Consider the following 21,279-nt stretch of genomic DNA (forward strand, 5'->3'; position numbering starts at 1 on the left):
CTTCAAAATGTTGAATCTTCACTTGCAAAATAACCTCTATTGTTGAACAGTTGTTTTGGCTAAAAATATGCTATCAAGTTTCCTTCCCCACTCTGAACTCTAGGATACAGATATGGGGACCCGCATGAAAGCCCCCTAAGCTTATTTGTACCAGCTTAAGTTAAAACCTGATACTCTGCCACCATGAAGTGATTTAACAAGTAGAAAGTGGGGGAGTTCCTCGTCCCCCAAATTATCCCCCCAAGTCCCTACACCCCCTTTCCTCAGAAGGCTTGAGAATAATATCCTAACCAATTGGTTACAAAGTGATCAAAGACTCAAACTCCTCGATCTTTGGACAATGGAAAAATCAGTCAGGTTCTTAAAAGAAGGCTTTTATTAAAAAGAAAAGGTAAAAATCATCTCTGTAAAATCAGAATGGAAAATAACTTCACAGGGCAATCAGATTCAAAGAGCCCAGAGGAACCCTCTCTAGCCTTAGTTTCAGAGTTACAGTAAAACAAGGATAAACGTCCCTTTAGCAAAGGAACATTCACAAATGAAAAACAAAGATAAACTAATATGCCTTGCCTGGCTATTACTTACAAGTTTGAAATATGAGAGACTTGTTCAGAAAGATTTGGAGAGTATGGATTGATGTCCGGTCCCTCTTAGTCCGAAGAGTGAACAAAACAAAGAGCACAAACAAAAGCCTTCCCCTCATTGCCCCCCACAAGATTTGAAAGTATCTTGTCCCCTTATTGGTCCTTTGGGTCAGGTGTCAGCCAGGATACCTGAGCTTCTTAACCCTTTACAGGTAAAAGGATTTTGGTGTCTTTGGCCAGGAGGGATTTTATAGTATTGTACACAGAAGGGTTGTTAACCTTCCCGTTATAGTTATGACATATGCCAGTTAGAATGGCATAGATTCTATGAAGAAGGAAGATTTACTATTCTGCAAACAAAATTCTCTTGGCTTTATCTATCTTTGATTATTACAGCATAGCCACTTAGTTGCTTTTACCATTTTGTTATACAGCTGGAAGGACTTTCCTTTCTTATATGACAATTGCTGGATAACACCTGTCCTTCTGATAAATAGGTTTAAGAGGGGTTATACTTCCAAAATCAGACACGGACCTGGAAAAAGCAGGAAATCTGCCCCTTTTGTAGGATTTCAACATAGTACCAAAACCAAAGTCTGATGCTGAGGCTGCTGTGGGTGACTTAACATAGGGTTCAGCCTGAGTACCTGCATCTCCCCAGTGACCTTTTTTCTTTGATGTGGATGCATGGGATACCATGAAAGAAGCGATGTTTTGTGGTGCTTTTTAATGATGCAGCTACTGGTGTGCAAAGTAACCTGCCTGTTCAGGTGCTGAAAAACACCTAGGGAGACAGTGTGGTTCACTAGACTGAACTGGGACTTGAGAACTTGGGAGAAATCTTGGTGCCACTGAAGTCATGGTTCTGTTTCTTGTTCTGCCACTGACAAGCTGTGTGACTTTGGGTGAGTTGTTTCCCTTCACTGGGTCTGTTTCCCCTCCCATTCTTTGCTTTTCCTGTCTGTTTGGAATGAAAGCTATTGGGCACAAAGGTTGTCTCTTAATATGTGTATGCGTCTCGGTACTAATGGCAATATATAACACAGATCTTAACCAAATGTCATGCTGTCAGCCAATCCTTAGTAACTAACTAAAGATTTAATAATAAAAGAAAAGAAGAGAATGATAAATGGTTAATAGATCATATACATGCAAATGATTATGAAGTCCTTGTATCAGGTCTGTAACACTGATTTTATAGACTGCTGGCTTGCAAAGTCTGTCTGATAACTTCCAAAAGATTGAAAGGACCTCAAGCCATAGTTCAAGATGCTCCTTTTAGTTATAAATCCACAGTCCAAAGCAGGAGAGTGGCAACATGGAGCTGTTTCAGGTGTCTTTTTATATCCTCTGCCATATACATGGAATATTACTGTCCCAAACAAAGCAGACAGCCCCTGTATGCGGAAAGTTACTGACCCAAGATGGAGTCCAGGTTCACCTGAGCATATCACATGCCCTTACATGCTTTGCTGAATCATGTAGGGTGGCCACTGGCCTCTTGCTGTCTGAGGCATCTTCAGGAAGAGCTCTGTGGACAGAATGAGAGGTTGTCAAGGGCCCATTGTGAGAGTGGATTGACTGGGTGACTAGGCAATAAAACGGCAGATGAAATTTAATGTTGATAAATGCAAAGTAATGCACATTGGAAAATATAATCCCAACTATACATATAAAATTATGGGGTCCAAGTTAGCTGTTACCACTCAAGAAAGAGATCTTGGAATCATTGTGGATAGTTCTCTGAAAACATCCACTCATTGTGCAGTGGCAGTCAAGAAAGTGAACAGAATGCTGGGAATAATTAAGGGAATAGAAATTAGGATGGAAAATATCATGTTGCCTCTATATAAATCCATGGTACACCCACATCTTGAATACTGCATGCAGATGTGGTCGCCCCATCTCAAAAAAAGATATATTAGAAAAGGTTCAGAATAGGGAAATCTCTCTGTATGAGGAGAGATTAATAAAACTGGGACTTTTCAGCTTGGAAAGAGACTGTTAAGGGGAGATATGATTGAGGGCTATAAAATCATGACTGGCGTAGAGAAAGTAGATAAGGAAGTGTTATTTACTACTTCTCATAACACAAGAACTAGGAGTCACCAAATGAAATTAATAGGCAGCAGGTTTAAAACAAATAAAAGGAAGTATTTCTTCAGGCAATGCACAGTCAAGCTGTGGAACTCCTAGCCAGAGGATGTTGTGACGGCCAAGACCCTAACAGGGTTCAAAAAAGAACTAGATAAATTCATGGAGGAGAAGTCCAATCAATGGCTTTTAGCAAGGATGGGCAGGCATGGCGTCCCTAGCATCTGTTTGCCAGAAACTGGGAATGAGCGACAGGGGATGGTTCACTTGATGATTACCTGTTCTGTTCATTTCCTCTAGGGCACTGGCCACTGTCGGTAGACAGGATACTGGGCTAGATGGACCTTTGGTGTGACCCAGTAGGGTCATTCTTATGTTCTTATGGAGAGTCCCTGACAGATGCATCTGTGCTCATCCTAAATAGGCCTGGATAGGAACAGTGGAAGAATAAGGCAGGATTTGGGCAGGGAGCACATAGGAAGAGAGGGGGACAAACAGGCTTGTGGGAGGGATGGGGCAGATGGGTTGTCAAGGTCTTTTCCCCACTTTGAAATTTAGCGTCCAAAAAGTGGGGACCTGCATGATCACTTTTAAGCTTAATTACTGGCTTAAATGTACTACGCTGTCACCAGCCAAAATATAGTGTTTGGCACACTTCTTGTTCCCCCAAAACCTTCCCTGGGAAACCGAAGACCCAAACCCCTTGGGTCTTAAAACAAGGAGAAATAAACCATTCCCTCTCCTTTCCCTTCCCCCAGACTTTCCCCTCCCTGGGTTGCCTTGGGAAACTATACAGATCCAAACTCCTTGGAGCTTAAAACAAAGAGGAATTAACCATTCCCTTCCTTCCTCCCCCCACCCCCACCAATCCCTGGTGAGTTTAGACTCAATCCCTTGGATTCCAAAACAAGGAAAAATCAATCAGGTTCTTAAAAAAAAAGCTTTTAATTAAAGAAAAAAAAAAGTAAAAATTATCTCTGTAAAATCAGGATGGTAAATGCTTACAGGGTATTCAGATTCATATAGACTAGAAAGACTTCCCCTTCCTTCCCCCAGCCTGAGATTCAAAGTTACAGCAAACAGAGGTAAAAATCCTTCCAGCAAAATACACATTTACAAGTTAAGAAAACAAACATAAGACTAATCCGCCTTTCCTGGCTAGTTCTTACTATTGTGAAACATGAGAGACTGATTCAGAAAGATTGGAGAAAACCTGGGTGTACGTCTGGTCCGTCTTAGCCCCAAGAGCGAACAATGAACAAAAAAACAGCACAAAAAAAGACTTCCGTCCACCAAGATTTGAAAGTATCTTGTCCCCCCCATTGGTCCTCTGGTCAGGTGTCAGCCACGTTCACTGAGCTTCTTAACCCTTTTCAGGTAAAAGAGACATAACCTTTAACCATCTGTTTATGACAGGGTCTATTAACACTAGAGGATTCTCCCCTTCAGAACTTGGAATGAAACCCAAGAGTCCTGACTTGCTATTTCTGGCCTCACCTCAAGGCCGGCCCACAACATTTTGGCACCCGAGGTGGGGAGCTCAAATGATGCCCCCATGCCCCTAGCTTGGGCCAAAACTTTGAAAGGTCTCAATTCTGCCTTCTTCCTGTCCTACTCCTCTCATGGTACTGCTCTGCTACCTACCCCAGTAAAGGAGAACTAACAATTTAAAATGCCTTGTCCAAAAATTTTAAGTAACACTTAACTTTCAAATGCCTGAACAGCAAATGTAACTTTTTTTGTCTGCATAGTAAACACTGGCATTTTTATCTGTTTGAATAATCAAAGTGGTGCTTTCCGTGCCTTCTTGGTTGCAAAGATTTAAACTGCTTCCTGAAGATCCACAGTCTGGGCCAGCTCATGCTCTGCTGAGATGGTTGCAAGGCCAGCCAGCCTCTCGTGTATCATTGTGGAGCGTAGATGTGTTTTTATTAACTTCAGCTTGGAGAAGCTGCGCTCTCCACTGGCAACTGTTACAGGAAGTATTAGAAGTATGCGTAGAGCAACAAAAGCATTTGGAAAGAGAGTAGTCATCTTATTTGTGCACATATGTTCCAGAACAGCCTTTGAAGTAGATCCTGCTGAAATGTATTTTGAAAGGGCTTTCAGTTCATCGCCTAAATCACTCGCATCAATATCATGCATGTCATCATGTGTGAACACTGTCTCTAGTGCCCTGCATTGCTGGTGTACGTCTTCTTTAGGTATAGTGAGGAGTTTTGGAATATCATACAACATCCCAAATATACTTCTGTGTTCCTTGAGCTGCATGAAACATTCTTTAACTGACTGTATTGCACAATCTAGCACCTGGTTAAAGAAGTCAACATTGAATTGTTGTTTGGGGTCTCTTATGGGATTATCCCGTGCCTCATAATCAAAATGTCTTCTTCTTCGGTGACTCTTGTATTCTTGAATGGGTGGGAAAATAGCTTCAGTGTGAAGTTCCTCTGCCAACTTCTGTGCACTCTTCAGAACGTTTTGAAATCCCTCATCTGACTGGTAAGACTGTAGGTGTGACTTTGCTTTGTCCAGTTGTTCCGTTGCTCCAGATATATCAAGGTCAGCACCTTGGAGTCTCTTGCTTACAACATTTATTTCCAACAGTATGTCATGCCACAACACTAAGCCACACAGAAATTTGAAGTCATGTATGTTTCTGGTGATTCCATTTCCCTCTGCCACTGTTCTCCCACGAACGGTTCTTGTCATAGGATTATCCTCCATAATGGCAACTATGGCATCATCTATCTTCCCAATTTGGTGTTTGATAGGCTTTATCGCCTCCACTCAACTTTTCCATCGAGTGGCACTCAGTGGTTTCAGTGCCAGAGAGGATGTTCCCAGATGTTGCTTCAAAATTTGCCATTGATGAGTTGATGCAGAGAAAGATACATAGCTTCTTTCAATTACATTAAAAAATTCAGCAGCCTCACTAGAAGTCGACATTGCATCATTGACCACCAAGTTCCATGAATGAGAACTGCATGGGACAAAAAAAGCTTGAGAGTTTTACTCTCGGATCCGTGTCTGCAAGCCTCTGTTCTTTCCTCTCATATTGGCACCATTATCATAGCCATGACCTCTCATGTCAGCTATCACAATTCCCATATCTTCAAGCTTTTTAAGAAGCACATTTTTCATACCAGCTCCTGCAGTATCATAAATGTCAATAAATTCTAGAAAAATGTTCTCTGACAGTCACCATTTCAAGGACATATTCACTAGGTTCTCTTGTTGTTACAAAACACACCATTCAAGTCATTTGTTCTGTTGTGAACTGGACCACAATCAGCGACTCATTTAATATAAATCACTAAATAGCCACTAGAAGGGAACAACTTTTACCAGGGACATACAAATGTAAGGTAATATAAAGAGGTCTTCCATTTCCAGTATGTTTCCACCACTTGTAAGGCCTCTGTGCACTGCCAGAGCTGCGTAAAAGGAATTTAATCTCAGTATGAATCTGGCTTCCTGTTTCGTGGGTGATATTTCCCCCCCTCATATTATCATGTTGAACTATACTTCTTAGTGGGATATGGAATTCCCCTTACAATATTCTGTGGTGCATCTACTTATACCTTAGTGCATCAATTTAATTTCCTATCTGGGAGTTACTCTGAATAGGGCACAAGTGAAGATGGTGTGTGTGTTTTGTATGCTTTGTCTCTATTGTGTTAGATTGTGCTTACTCATGAGCTGTCAGCTCCAGTCACTCATGGGCATATAACACTTTTACACTATGATATATGAGAAAATAATATGTATATAATAAAAGTCATATGTGTTCTCGCTTATTTTTCTTCTGTGACATTTAAAATCACAATGAAGATGTAATTATTTAATACGTAGAATAAACAGAAGATCTATGGAAACGTTATATCCTGCAAACAACTCATGACAGACATCTCTGCAATCATCTATTCTTATGCTCCAAGACTGTTTTACCCAATTAAAATGTAATATCTTAGCTCAACAAAATAGGAAAGCATCAGTGCACGTTGACTTTTCAAATGTTCTTGCATAAAGCTTTAAACATAAAGAAAATCAAAGCAAAAAATCATTCCAGGTAACTTATAAAATGTCTGTGTTGCTGGCCAAATGTATAGCCAATTACACACACGATACATTTCCAATAGACACAAAAATGTATCTCCAATTACGTGCCCTATAAATTGGCCCTTTATCATGCTCCTTTTTGCATTTCACATTGGAGCTGACAGGTAAGTTGAACTTTTTTATAAATTACAAAAAAAAAAATCTAGTTCAAATATAACAAAGTCTCAGTTTAAACTTCCCATTTTAGGTGCTTTTTCAGAGTTTCTTTACATTTCCAGTCTATTTTTACTGAGGAAATCACCACCGATACAAAAGTGTTTATAAAATGCTATATAACAAGTCTGAATGGTTGCTTTTCCCCTTTAAAATATAAATAATTAAGACTAAGACAGTGTACCCAGAGTAATCTTGATTGTTTTTTTCTCACTGTAGTGGACATGCCTACCTATTGCTGAATAAGTAATACAGGCGTTACACTTGTCACACAAGAAAAAATGAGATAAGTTAATCAACAGCTTTATAAAAAAAAAATTGCTCTCTAGACAGCTGAGTATATTTTGTAAAGCTTTATAGCTACATTAATCATCTTAGTATTACAGGGGGAAAAAAACTGAGCTAAAAAGATTTCCGTCCCAAACAGAAAATGTTATTTTGAAATAAAGAATTCACACTTCTCAATCATTTTTAATTTTGAAAATAAGCACTCAGCACTGGGTAGTAAATACTCTTTGTTTTACAGCTGGCCTCCAACAATGTCGCCCCAATTGTTACATGTAGTCACAGCAATAGCCTTTTTGCTAGTGATCAGCCATGCTGGGGACCATGGTGAAGGAATACAGAGAATCCCTGGCAAACCTGGACTGAACAAAGTGCCTACAAGAGAAGGAAAGCTGGTTTAAAAGCAGACCCAGGACTGCAAGGTAATTGCAGTGGCTACTGGCCCCAGATATATAGATATTCTGCTGTGTTTCATTATTTGTATCTGATAAACCGAATTCTACTTTGTTGCACTTTCTGTCCCATTTTGAAAGAGACAGAAATTTAGAAGCCCAAGTCTCATTGAAAGTTAGCACTGCTTGGTTACTTAGGTGTTTTTCAGAATGTTACTCCACCCCCTTAGCTATAAAACCACCGCTAATGTAATTATGAAGGAGTCAAAATGTGTCTACAGGGATGCTGAGGGCGAAGGAGTTGTTCCAAACATGTTGAGCTCATTCAGTTTTTAAAAGTCCCTTTTTTGTCATTTACACATAATCTCTGCATATCGTACAGAAGAATGAAAATCTGGAATTATTTTCCATGTGATGTGAATACTACAATTCCAGCTTGTAGTGAACTCCTATTTACAGAGCCAAATCCTATTTGCCTTTATGTCAGTGGGACTTCTTGGGCAAAGTGAAGTTGCTCTGGAATATCATGATTTCACTATAAAAGTAACTCAATGTTAAAGACTTTAGATGCCTTTCCAGCCTGGTCTGTAGTGCTGGAAGTGATAACCAATCACATGGGGCCTCGGTGTTCAACTTTGCATCTAATCCAGGAACTCTTGAAGTGAACACCAATCCGTGTGTGTGTGTGTGGCCTCTCTAGCTGATCATTCTGGGGAGTTGGAACATATAAGTGATACTGCCTTTCTTAAAACTTCCCCAGGCTCCCTCACCACTTAGCTCTATTGGCGATTGTGTGATCTTCCTTCCAGATTAGACGACAGGTGAGCAGCTTCCTCCAACCCAACCACCAAGGATGCTGCATGAGCCAGGTTTCTAGGCAATGAAAGTGCATTTGCTCTTTCATTGTAGGGAGTAAATGTCCTGCCTCTGACATGCATCCAACCTTCGCCTAAATCATGTCAGGTAATGAAAAGCTATTGAGCTGATGTAATGCAATCTGTTCCCTTGAAGGTCAGCAGCAGTGTTTATTCTGAATTAAATGCATTATTTGAGAGAATCTCAGCAAGGAGTTTGGCAAGTTTTCATTCATGTATTTCCCTTCAGCAGGTCCCCCAGGGCCACCAAGTTCCATGAGAGGTCCTCCCGGAAAAGATGGGCTTAATGGGCCACAAGGGCCTAGGGGTGAACTAGGCGAGAAGGGAGAGCAAGGGCAGCCTGGACAACCAGGTGAAAAAGAACAATCTGTTCATTTAGCCTTATGGGGGTGGCGGTGTCTGTCTGTATGTGCCTGTGTCTCTGTCTAAAGCAACCTAGAGAAAATGGCCATAACTGAGTTTAACTTTCAGTTCTACTCCGAAAAGTGACTATGTAAAAATGGCATCTTCTTACTCAGCTGATCTTCTCCCTGTGTCTATTCAGTTGTGTCTGCTGGCTTTCCTGGCTAGGATAACTTACTGTGACTTACTCCTGGTACTGCTACAGAAGCGATGCAGTAAAAATGAGAGAGCTAGGACTGCATTGGTGTCACTGGGTGCATTTCAAAACCTGCAGCCATGAGGCTCAGAGCTCAGGTCTACAGACATTTGGACTCAGGCTCTGAAGCCCAGGGCAGGGGCGAGCTTCAGAGCCTGAGCTCCAGCCTAAGCCTGAATGGCTACACAGCTGGTTTTAGCACAGTAACATAATACCCACTAGTCTGAGTCTGTCGACCTGGGTTCTGAGACTGCTACTGTAGGTTTTAAAACAATGTGTCTACATACCCATTGCGGGCATAACTGGAGTTGCAGAACCTTCACACTTACGGTATATCTACAACAACTCGAGTAGCCACACCTGACCCCCTCTGGGGTCCTAGGTAAAATGTAGGTGGCTAGCCCAAGCTGCTGCCCATGCCACCACAGCCATACTGCTATTTTTAGCATGCTTACTTGAGCAGAGCTGGTGTGTGTTTGCCTGTCTGCGCTGAGACACACCCTCCCAGCTGCTGGTAGGCATAACCTTAGAGATGATGTACCAGTAGGAAAGAGTGCAGCTTGACTTTCTGAGACTAGGTTGGGTTTGCAGCACTGGAAGTGAGAACAAAAATGTCTCTCTCTTTGTAAAAGAATATGTTTAATACAGACATCCCAGAAAGACTATAAACCTGAATCTCCAAAAAGCCATCGTTACACAGTCACTCTTCAGAAGACAGTTATACTTTTAGCCTAAGAGATTAATTTAATCAAGCTAATTGACACTGTACAAGCTGACAAGAGATGATTACATTTCTGCAAGGTTATCCACAAGGTTTAAAACCATGACCAACAGCAGTATTATCCATTATTACTCTTGGTTCTGCTCCACCACCAACACCTCACATGGTCAGGGCTTTCCAGAGCAGCTATCAAGTCACAAGTAGTATCTCATCACAGCAAAATCTACTTCTGTGACCATACCCTGAGTGCAGACCATCCTTTATCATTAGCAGGCTGCAGACTAGAAAACTAGCGATTATAGCCCAGATTCTCCTGACCAACCAGGTCCCAGGGGGAATGGAGGTGAAGGGTATGAGTGCTATAAAGATGGCTTTTAATCTATCTTTTCAGCTTCCCAGTGCTATGGCCAGGAAGCATTGGAACAGCCTGAAGGATGTTATATCCTACACCATATGTCAGTGGTCTCAAGGATCCCATACAGTATTTTAGCATCAACCAGGCACAGTGGTATGCCTGCAAAACCCTCTTTTGCCTGGCTTGGTACTGTACTGATGCAAAGCACCGGTGGGGCATTAAAGACTCTAACTCAAAGATCTCATTTTTAATTCTTCATAAGTGGTTCCCTTCTTAAAAGTAGTTTCCATGAGCTTTGTTCTTTATCAGGATGGTCAGTGTATGGAAAGGCCCTTCATTTAACACACTGAGATCAAATTATTTCACACAGAAAATCAAACAAATGTAACTCAATCACAAGTGTTTTAGAAAATTGCTATTAATTCTACACGACGTCCACATAATTGGACCGTGCCATTTGTAAGCCATACACTCAACTTCATCCTTTTCTCCTGTTTTTGTTTTTTTAAAACTTTCAAATACTTCTGAAATGTATTCTGATACAGATTTTCATTTTCTTCCCATTTTTGTGTGTCAAATCTTTAAAGCATTATGAGCTAACAGCTTGAAATGTGTACGTGGTGGGTTTGAGATTCATCAGGATGCTCAGATGCACATGCACTTCAGAGCTTGCGTGCATGTCTGCTTGTTTATCGAGTGTATCCTCTAGACTAATACATAACCTTACTTCAACAGGCAGGTTTGCATATACACACAGACTAATGTATTATCATAACATATGTATCTCATGCTATGTATTGTATTCTCCTAATAAAACAAGTTATTTTTATATATTTGAATGACACAAAAGTAGGGTGAAAAATCAGAAAAAAATGAATCATACCTTTTGTAAAACCTGGGAATTTTTTGTAAAAATCAGTTTAAACTAAAAACAAAGGGACTTAGCCGTACATAACATGAGAATCAATCCTGCTTGCAAGCTAATGTTTGGAATGATGCATTTTTCAAAACTGCCATGTAATATATTACATTTGATGTACACACATCAAATAAAAAAGAACATGATTTATGACCATTGCCAGCACATGACTAATACCAATAAGTTTTTTTATATATATTATTTTATTTTAATATTATCTCTTAGGCTTGGGTCATATTAGGGATACTTCTATAACTTCAATATAAATGGAGGGACACACCAAAACTTGAAAGATTTAATCCCAAATTGAAGACTTCATACAAGGTCAAATTTGAATCTAACAATGACCACTTCTTCATTATTTCCAGTTAGCATAAATCAGCTCCTATTTTTCTCAGTGCAGAGTTGCATGGTAAATACAACTTGCTTTTGTAGCTGGCCTGAACAATGCTGTCACTCCAGTCACGTCACATATTTGCAGCAGCAGGTTTTTTTCTGGTGACGTGTCATGCTGAGGAGAAGTGTGCAGAAACTCCTGGAATCCCTGGCACCCCAGGAGCCAATGGACTGCCTGGAAGAGATGGAAGAGATGGTATGAAAGGAGACCCAGGCCCACCAGGTATGGTCAGTGGTTATCTCCCCTTTTAAATAGATGTATTGCTGTGTTGACTATTATGCTTTGTAAACTACATGGTTTATCACCTGTTTCCTTGAGTCAGATGAAATAAAAAATGGTGAGTTCTATTTAATGCACAGTAGAACCCTCTTATGGTGAAGTCAGTAAATATAGTGAATTTCTACTTTAATTTCTAGAGTGAAATTGTCCTGTAGTTCCAACTTATAGTAAACTTCTGCTGGTGCAACAACTCCCAGTGGTGTGGAGTAGGAGGAACATTAATGTTGTGGAAATGAGAGAGAAACAAAAGCAGTTATTTGGCAGAAGAGTGAGAAACTGAAGGAGAACAAGTGGTAATTTTAATACAGCCTGTTAGGAATTTTCTGACAATTTTATTTTTTTTTGTCATAAAATGTCAATCTGTCAAAACCAAGGTTCAAGTAGTTGGGTTCCCAACATGCATTTGGTTGCTCATTCCAGGGAGCCAGTGTTTTGCCTCTGTTATGAAGCCAACAGTCACCTGAGGCTTGTGCATTAATGAAGTTATTCAGAAGCACAATGCAGTGTGTTGCTTTGCTGGCCAGTGTCAAAGTTAAACTCAGCACTCACAGTTTGTCAGACCACTCTGTTTTATTAGCACAGCGCTCTGCTAATAACACCCAGATAATGTAAGCACCATGCAAGACACAAACTATCTTATTTATACAGATAAAAGGGCGAGCACTTAACAAGATAACAAAGGAAGCAGAATCTGATACGTTTACCTGGGCTAGGCATGCATATCTTATTTCCTTACTAACTATTACCGATCTTCTTTTAATGTTTCGCCATTAGCACCCTTGTTTATGCCTAATATTTCTTTTCCTGGCACCTGTATTTCAAAATTTCTTATTTCTGCTTAAAGGTACATACAACATTTCTTTAATCCATTCTTATTTTTACAATATAATTCATTCTTCTTTCACACCAGCATCTGTTAAACCCATGTTTATTCTGAATTTCCCATAAAATGCATTGGTTGAAAATAAATGTACGTTTTTCATTTGTGTGCTGCTCTTCTCCAGGTCCTCCAGGGCCCCAGGGCATGCCAGGTCTTCCCGGAAGAGATGGGGTTCCTGGGGTGAAAGGACCCCAGGGTGAAAAAGGCAACAAGTGGGAGAGAGGGGAGCCTGGACCACAAGGTGAATAAGACAAATCTTTGTTTAGTCCAAAATACTGGATACTTGTGCTGTGTATAAAGAAGTCCAGGGAAAAGTAACTGAGTCTATTAAAGTGCAGTTCTGCTATTAGAAGTGACTATGTAAAAATGGTACCTTTATTATTCAGCTGATCTGCTTCCTGTATCTATCAGATCTGCTGACTGTATTGACTCAAATACGTTTTACTACCTTTTACTCGTCTTACAAAAGCAGAGCCAGCACAGCTCCGAGACACTGAGAAGGAGTCTATTCCTCCTTGTGCAGCAGCAACAGAATTCTGTACTGAGTTCCAATCAGATTACAGTTATGCTACCCCACTGATGGCAATGGGACTGTACAAGTGTCACTGATGGCATAATTTCACCTGCAGAAGTTTTATTACTGGTGATGATTTTGTATGACAAAAAACAGCCAGCTTGATTCTCATATCCTATGAAAAACTTGCATGCTGGGAGTTTTTGTTTTTAAAATCTCTGTATCTATAAACATACTTATACTTCATATGTCATCTTGGAGAGAACCTACATGGAACCCTACAATGACATTTTTGCAGTCCCTATTCAGATAGAAGCATACTGAAAAACTATAAGAGGTTAACTGACCGTAAAGGAAGCAGAGAAGAGAATTCCAGTTCTGTTCAATATCACAAGAACTCCAAACCCACTAAAGTTTTCCATTGTGGCTGTCAAGTTGCAAATTTAAATCACAGCAAGTTCTAATTGGCTCAGCCTACGCAAGATACAGTTTCTAAAAGATTAACCCTTTCATGGATTTCACATACACAGAAGACTTCAGATTAGAAAAATTGATCTTATTTCACATGTAATGTGCTTTAAGTAACTACTCTCCAGTAGTTGAAACTCTCTGGAGTTTCAACAGGCATATACTTTATATATTATGTATAAGAACAATTAATATGTGATAAAGTTTCTTCGAAAATATATAAATACAGAGAAATAGAATTTTCCACCACAGAAAATGAAAGTGACGTTGTCATAAACAGATAGTTAAGGGTTAATGCCTCTTTTACCTGTAAAGGGTTAAAAAGTTCACCTAGCCTAGCTGACACCTGACCAGAGGAACCAATGGGGGAATAAGATGTTTCAAAAGGAAGGAGGGAAGTTTTCCTTTGTTTAGAGGCTCAGTTTCAGTCAGAGTGAAAAAGATCAAGGAATCAGCCTCTTATCAGAGTAGTAAGTTTTAGAAAGGGATAAATAGGTTTATGTTTATTTTCTTTGTAACTTGTCTTGGTACCATTAAGGGATTTATCAAATTTGGGTATTCTTGTGTGTATTAAAGTTTTGTCCAGGGGAACAGCCTCTGTGTTTTGAATCTGTTGTCTGTGAGAGTAGCTGGTATGCTAATCTCTCCCAGAGGGTTTTTCTTTTACCTTTCTTTTCTTTAATTAAAAGCCTTTTTCTTAATACTTGATTGATTTTTTCCTTGTTTTTAGATCCAAGGGGGTTGGATCTGGATCCACCAGGAGTGGGTGGGAGAAAGGAGGGGGATGGTTAATTTCTCCTTGTTTTAAGATCCAAGGGGTTTGGATCTGTGTTCACCAGGGAATTGGTGAAGTCCCTCAAGACTACCCAGGGAAAAAAGTAGTGCTTGGGGACGGTGGCAGCGATACCAGATCTAAGCTGGTAATTAAGCTTAGAAATGTCCACGCAGGTCCCCACATCTGTACCCTAAAGTTCAGAGTGGGGAAGGAACCTTGACAGACATACATCAAGCACAAGACAATTTTGGAAAATTGTTATTAATTGTATATGATGCATTTTTCATATCAGTGAAGTCGCATTTAAATTAATTGTATAATTATTATTATTATCTTTAGGCCTGCCTGCTTCTGTCGATCTTGAATTGCAAGAAAGCCTCCAGGTTTTAAAACATTGAATTACCAGACTGGAAGGAGGTAATCTTTCTGCTTTTTCTCACAACTTGTGTAAAATGCAATGTACAAAATGAATCATGAGAGCCCAACTTAAGGTAAGTTACATTTCAAAAACTTTATTCAATTTTAAAACTTTCCTCACCAAAACTTACTTCCAAACACCAATTAAGTATGCTGAGGTGTTTGTTGTGCATTGGAAGAAGAGGAAAGATGATCCAGCAGCCCAGCCTCAGATGTGGAAGACCAGGGTTCAATTCCTGCTCTGCCACAAACATTTTGTGTGACCCTAGGCAACTCATTCAGTCTTTCTGTACCATAACATGGTGATAATAGCACTGCCCTACCTCACACAGCTGTTGTAAAGATAATTTGTGAGGCGCTCAGATACTGCAGTAATGGAGGCCACATAAGTACCCAAGAAAGATTGGTCAGTGTGTGTCTATGCAGTATATATGGCAATGCAAAAGGCTATCCACAAGATGGGACATAGATGGGTGCTTAGGGCTATACAACATACTGAGCATTCTGCATACTATATGTATGAACGGAGTATCAGAACTTACATAGACTAGAATCAGAAGGGACTAGGCACAGCATAGTGCAAAGGATTGTGCTGTACATGTCCAGCATGTTGGGCAGCATGTGAAGATAAACATCAAACAGGCTGTGGCAGTTTCTCATGGATTCATAGACTTTAAGGTCAGAAGGGACCATTATGATTGTCTAGTCTGACCACCTGCACAACACAGGCCACAGAATCTCACCCACCCACTCCTGTAATAAACCCCTAAACTATGTCTGAGCTATTGAAGTCCTCAAATCATGGTTTAAAGACTTCAAGGTGCAGAGAATCTTCCAGTAAATGACTTGTACCCCACACTGCAGAGGAAGGTGAAAAATCCTCAGGGCCACTGCCAATCTGCCCTGGAGGAAAATTCTTTCTTGACCCCAAATATGGCTATCAGCTAAATCCTGAGCATGTGGGCAAGACTCACCAGCCAGACACCCAGGAAAGAATTCTCTGTAGTAACTCAGATCCCACCCTATCTAGTGTTCCATCACAGGCCATTGGGCACATTTACCGCTAATATTCAAAGATCAATTAATTGCCAAAATTAGGCTATCCCATCATACCATCCCCTCCATAAACTTATCAAGCTTGAAGCCAGGAGTATAGTAGCAACATGGATAGTATAAATATATCATAAAATAAGAGAAAAAACCAACCATATCTTTTCTCTTTCCTTTGCAGTCCTTACTTTGGAAGGAAAAATAACAGAAGTGGGGGGGGGGGGAAATTCTCGCTACCAATGGGAAAGAAGTCAATTTTGAAAGCACATTAAAAGCATGTGAACATACTGGTGGCTCCATTGCCACCCCCAAGAACCAGGAGGAAAACTATGCTATTTTGGATATTGTGAAACAGTTTAACAGATACGCTTATTTGGGTATAAGGGAGAGTGATGTTCCAGGTGAATTCCAGTATCTGGATGGGAAACCTCTGAATTATACCAACTGGCGTGCTCGTGAGCCAAATGGCAAAGGAGGGGAAAACTGTGTGGAGATGTACACCGATGGAGGCTGGAATGACAAAAAATGCGACCAGTACCACCTCACTATCTGTGAATTTTAAAGCATTTCCTCTCAGTTATTTCATAATGCAGAGTCCTTGCAATATTCTGTGTCTCAGACATAAACAGGAGCCTTTTCTCTCAGCAATATAGCTAATGTCTTCTGTGATTATTTTATCTGAGAGAAACAAAATCATGATGTAATATTTTCCTTCCTCATGCTTACTAAGGAAATAGTAACTACTGAAGGGGATTGATTTGTAACTAGAACTATGCCTAATTTGAGAGGGAGTTAATTATAGTAACCAAACTCTGCCTTGTCTCACTGTGGCTGATTAAGCTCCAGGTAAGGATTTCAGGGTTTGGCTTAGTGTGTTTGAGGAGTCCCATGCTAAGATAACTTTGTACATTCCATTGTAGTTACATGCCAGTGCAGCATATACTATGCAACAACATTAGAGGAACAGGTCTCAATCCTGGAAGGAAATGCACACAGATATACTTCAGTGAAGAAATACATGGTGGAGCCACTTACATGCAGGGCTTTGGAGCTGTGCTCCGGCTCTGCTCCAGCTCCAGGCAAAAACCTGCGGCTCCACTGCTCCGGAACTACTCCACGTTCCAGCTCCAGGCTCCGCTCCAAAACCCTGCTTATATGCATCTCTTTGCAGAACTGAGGCCATACTGTGTAGTACGAAACCCTGCAATAAAATTCAACTCAGTTATTATAAAGGGAGACCACAGTGAAAACCCTGGAAATCATAGATCATTTAGCTATGCTGCAAGCTGCTCATTTTGTTTTTGTGTGTCAAATACCATGTTCCCCTATAGCACTATAGAAATAGTCATTCACAGTATTTTACAGTTCTATCAAGACTCTTCTCTATCATACTAACCATTGGACAAACAATATTGTACCGATGTGTAAACTGAATAGATTTTACATACCCACACAAGCCACATGCACATCTGATCACCATCATCAGACTAGCAAAGGCAAGGTTTGAGAAGAGAGCTGCCAGCAGTGACATAGGGCCTGATCCAAAGCCCACTGATGTCAATGAGAGTCTAGCCATTGATTTCAAAGAGCCTTGGCTCACACCCCCACCACCACTACTACTACTTGGCTTTCAACTTGCGTAATTAGGCTGGGCATTGGGAATCCTCACAAGCAGAAGAGGGTAAGAAATTTCTCACACACTGCCTCAATCTGTGCAGCCAGAGTGGAGCAGCTTCCCAGGAGTGTCCTCAAACCATTCTCTCAATGCAAGGAGAGGAGGTACCACGGGGTATACAGAGCAATAGACTTTCTGGTCCTATCTTCTCCTGTTCCCAAGATCTTCCTAGATGTTGCTAAACAGGGATCTTGCATAATGTTGCACTCTACACCATGCTGGGGAGTGACACTGTAGGGACTCCTCTGTATGGCCAATTCATACACTGTGCTTCAGCAAAACTTTGAGTTCCAATATTAGGGAATAGAGTCTTTTTTTGGCAGGAAAGGAGGGGTCCCTTGCATAGGCCAATACACAGCAAATGTCTCCAGCCAGTTTAAGAATGTGCAACATGACTGCTACTTCAAAATTGGCATGGAATAGCAACTTTTGATATAATGTCCAGTATGTGAACTTCAAAATGTTGAATCTTCACATGCAAAATAACCTCCTTAAAGTCCTATTATTGGAAAGTTGTCTTAGCCAAAAATATGCCAACTAGAATGGCATAGATTCTATGAAGAAGGAAGATTTACTAGTCTACAAACAAAACTCTCTTGGCTTTATCTATCTTTGATTGTCACAGTGAAGCCACTTCGTTCATTTTATCTTTTCATTACACAGCTGGAAGGACTTTCCTTTCTTATATGAAGATTGCTGGATAACACCTGTCCTTCTGATAAATAGGTTTAAGAGGGGTTATACTTCCAAAAATCAAACACAGGCCTGGAAACAGCAGGAAATCTGCCCCTTTTGTAGGACTTCAACATTGTACCAAAACCAAAGTCTGATGCTGAAGCTGCTGTGAGTGACTTAACATAGGGTTCAGCCTGAGTACCTGCATCTCCCCAGTGACCTCTTTTCTTTGATGTGGATGCATGGGATACCAGGCATCAGGACCTGTTTCTCTTATTTTCTCCTGTTCTTTTACAGCATCTGGATGAGTGGGTACTCTTCTCTTAGAGGCCACGAAAGGAGTGATGTTTTGTGGTGCTTTTTAATGATGTGGCTACTGGTGTTCTAAGTAACCTGCTCATTCAGGGGCTGAAAAACACCTAGGGAGACAGTGTGGTTCACTAGATTGGACTGGGACTTGAGAGCTTGGGTGAAATCTTGGTGCCACTGAAGTCAATACCAAAACCTGGTTCTGTTTCTTGTTCTGCTGCTGACAAGCTGTGTGACCTTGGGTGAGTAGTTTCCCTTCTCTGGGTCCGTTTCCCCTCCCATTCTTTGCCTTTCCTGTCTGTTTGGAATGAAAGCTATTGGGCACAAGGGTTGTCTCTTAATATGTGTATGCACCATGCGTCTCAGTACTACTGTAATGCAAAAATAGTAATAATTAAAAATGAAGGACACTCGATTTCAGAGGACCAACTCTCTATATCTGAGATGGACAAGGTTTCTTGTACTGTTCCTTTCTGAACCTCCCCAAATGTGCAGTTTCTTGATTCCTAGAATGCATGAAACCAATTTGGATAAACACTTGAAGTTCGGAGGCCTTTTCTAAACCTTTTTCAGTTTCAACTATCATTAATAAGATTATTACATTCTCCTGATCCCTGCAGGAGCTGCTCTTACGTGAACTGATGTCTTTAAGATTATGAAAACTGACATTTGCCCTATAATTTTTGAGACAAAAGCACATAAAGCTTGGTATCTGTACTCAGCTGTGTAAAGTTAATTAAATGTTCCAAGAAGAATCAGCAAGCTGTGATTAAGTATGTATTCAGAAAAAGATTTTTTCAGAGAAACATTTGAGAATCAGGAAGTTAAGTGTATTTGACTTCTAGTTGGGAACCTGTCTAGCTCTTGTTACCTTTAATGACAGACCTCTATTATGAAAACTTAATTCCACAGTGATCTTTGAATTTCAGGTGGTGCCTATTTATAGCGAGCTCAGTTTCTGAAGCTTTCATACACTTTGATAAATAGTAACCAAATAGGTAACTAGTCTGTTATTTAGGGTATCAGGACAGAGCTATCCCCTATAGTGTGTTCTCCACTGATCTCCAATCCAATCTGAAATATCTAAACCAATGGGGCCTCCACCACTTCCCTTGGGAGACCATACACATTCAAAAAGATGTCATGATTAAGGAACGTTTCCTGCTATTTAGCCTAATTTTTCCCCCTGTTCTACACTTCATCCAATTACTCCAAGTTGGACCAGCTCTAAACAACTCCTTTTCCTCCTTGGTGTAAACAATCTATAATTGATGTGATGGGGTGACTCATGCGGCCACTCTGAGAATGCCACCCAAAAATAGTGGCTTATTCTTTAATTAGATTCACCAAACAAGTAACAAAACAGCTTCTGCAGTACCACATTGTTTAACCAGAAATCAAACACAGTCCCCATAGACATTCCAGCCATTGGCTCCCATCCAGGCATCCCAGTCTAATATATTAAGAGGTTATTGAAAACCCATTTCACCATATGTGAGGTTCTTTCTAAGCCCAAAGGATCAGACCCATATCCCCAGGTCAATATATAGCACAGATCTTACCTAAATGCCATGCTGTCAGCCAATCCTTACTAAACTAACTAAAGATTTAATAATAAATGCAAAGAGTTATAAATGGTTAATAGATCATATACATACTAATGACTGCAAAGTCCCTATATCAGGTCTGTAATACTGATGTCATAGGCTGCTGGCTTTTAAAGTCTGTCTGATAACTTCCAAAAGATTGGAAGGTCCTCAAGCCATAGTTCAAGATGCTTCTTTAGTTGTAAGTCCACAGTCCAGAGCAGGACAGAGGAAACATGGAGCTCTTTTAGGTGTCTTTTTATATCCCCTGCCATATGCATGGAAAATTACTGTCCCAAACAAAGAGAACAGCCCCTTTATGTGGAAAGTTACTGGCCCAAGATGGAGTCCAGATTCACCTGAGCATATCACATGCCCTTACACGCTTTGCTGAATCATGCGGGTTGGCCATTGGCTTCTTGCTCTCTGAGGCATCCTCAGGAAGAGCTCTCTGGACAGGATGAAGGTTTGTCAATGGCCCACTGTGAGAGTGGAGTGTCCCTGATAGGCCATCAACACACAGCTGTCTGTTCCACATGTATCTCTATCTGGAGGGTGTCACTGAGGAATACATCGCATGTTTAAGATACATGGGCAATATTCATAACTTCAGATACAAAGATAATACATGCATATGAACAGGATAATCATGCTTAGCAAATCGTAACTGTTCCATTGACGCCTTCCGTGATATACTTTGTTCAAGATATGCTTCAATTTTATAACAGTGGTAGCAACAATGATTCAAATGGTTATTTTTCTTATACACAGCATCACAGATGATGTAATTTCATGTGTGTGCGTTACTGCTGGTGCAGGTAGCGATACCTGTAGGTAAGGTTACCCAACACTTCCCATTACAACCTGGGAACCAGTTTTCAGTTGCTTATAACTTCGTCAAACTTTAACTATTCAGGTTTGTCTGCCTCAGTCAGACAATTTTTTTAAAAGTCTTACCAAAAATGGTTCAGCCATTTCTGAGAGTGAGGTTAGGTGAGGAGAACATGCATTGTTTTACCGATTTTAACAAATTATTTTTAAGAAATGTTTTAGACATTCTGGCACTTCTGTGCTGTGGAATAGGAACTTCAAATTTGGTAGGAGTATTGCCCTGGTGTCAGGGAAGTGCCATTTGCTGTTCCCATGATCAGACTCC

At 40.5% G+C, this 21,279-nt stretch overlaps 1 protein-coding gene across 1 annotated transcript; it reads left to right on the forward strand.

Annotated features, from left to right (window-relative positions):
* The first annotated feature begins 12,395 nt into the window (after positions 1–12,395).
* LOC127054513 (pulmonary surfactant-associated protein A-like) lies at positions 12,396–16,802 on the forward strand. Its single transcript, XM_050960751.1, has 3 exons — positions 12,396–12,895; positions 14,751–14,794; positions 16,087–16,802. The coding sequence occupies exons 1-3, from the start codon at positions 12,724–12,726 to the stop codon at positions 16,438–16,440; spliced, it is 570 nt and encodes a 189-aa protein (XP_050816708.1). The 5' UTR covers positions 12,396–12,723; the 3' UTR covers positions 16,441–16,802.
* The last annotated feature ends 4,477 nt before the right edge of the window (positions 16,803–21,279 follow it).

This window comes from Gopherus flavomarginatus, chromosome 6 (assembly GCF_025201925.1).
Source record: "Gopherus flavomarginatus isolate rGopFla2 chromosome 6, rGopFla2.mat.asm, whole genome shotgun sequence".
NCBI lineage: Eukaryota > Metazoa > Chordata > Testudines > Testudinidae > Gopherus > Gopherus flavomarginatus.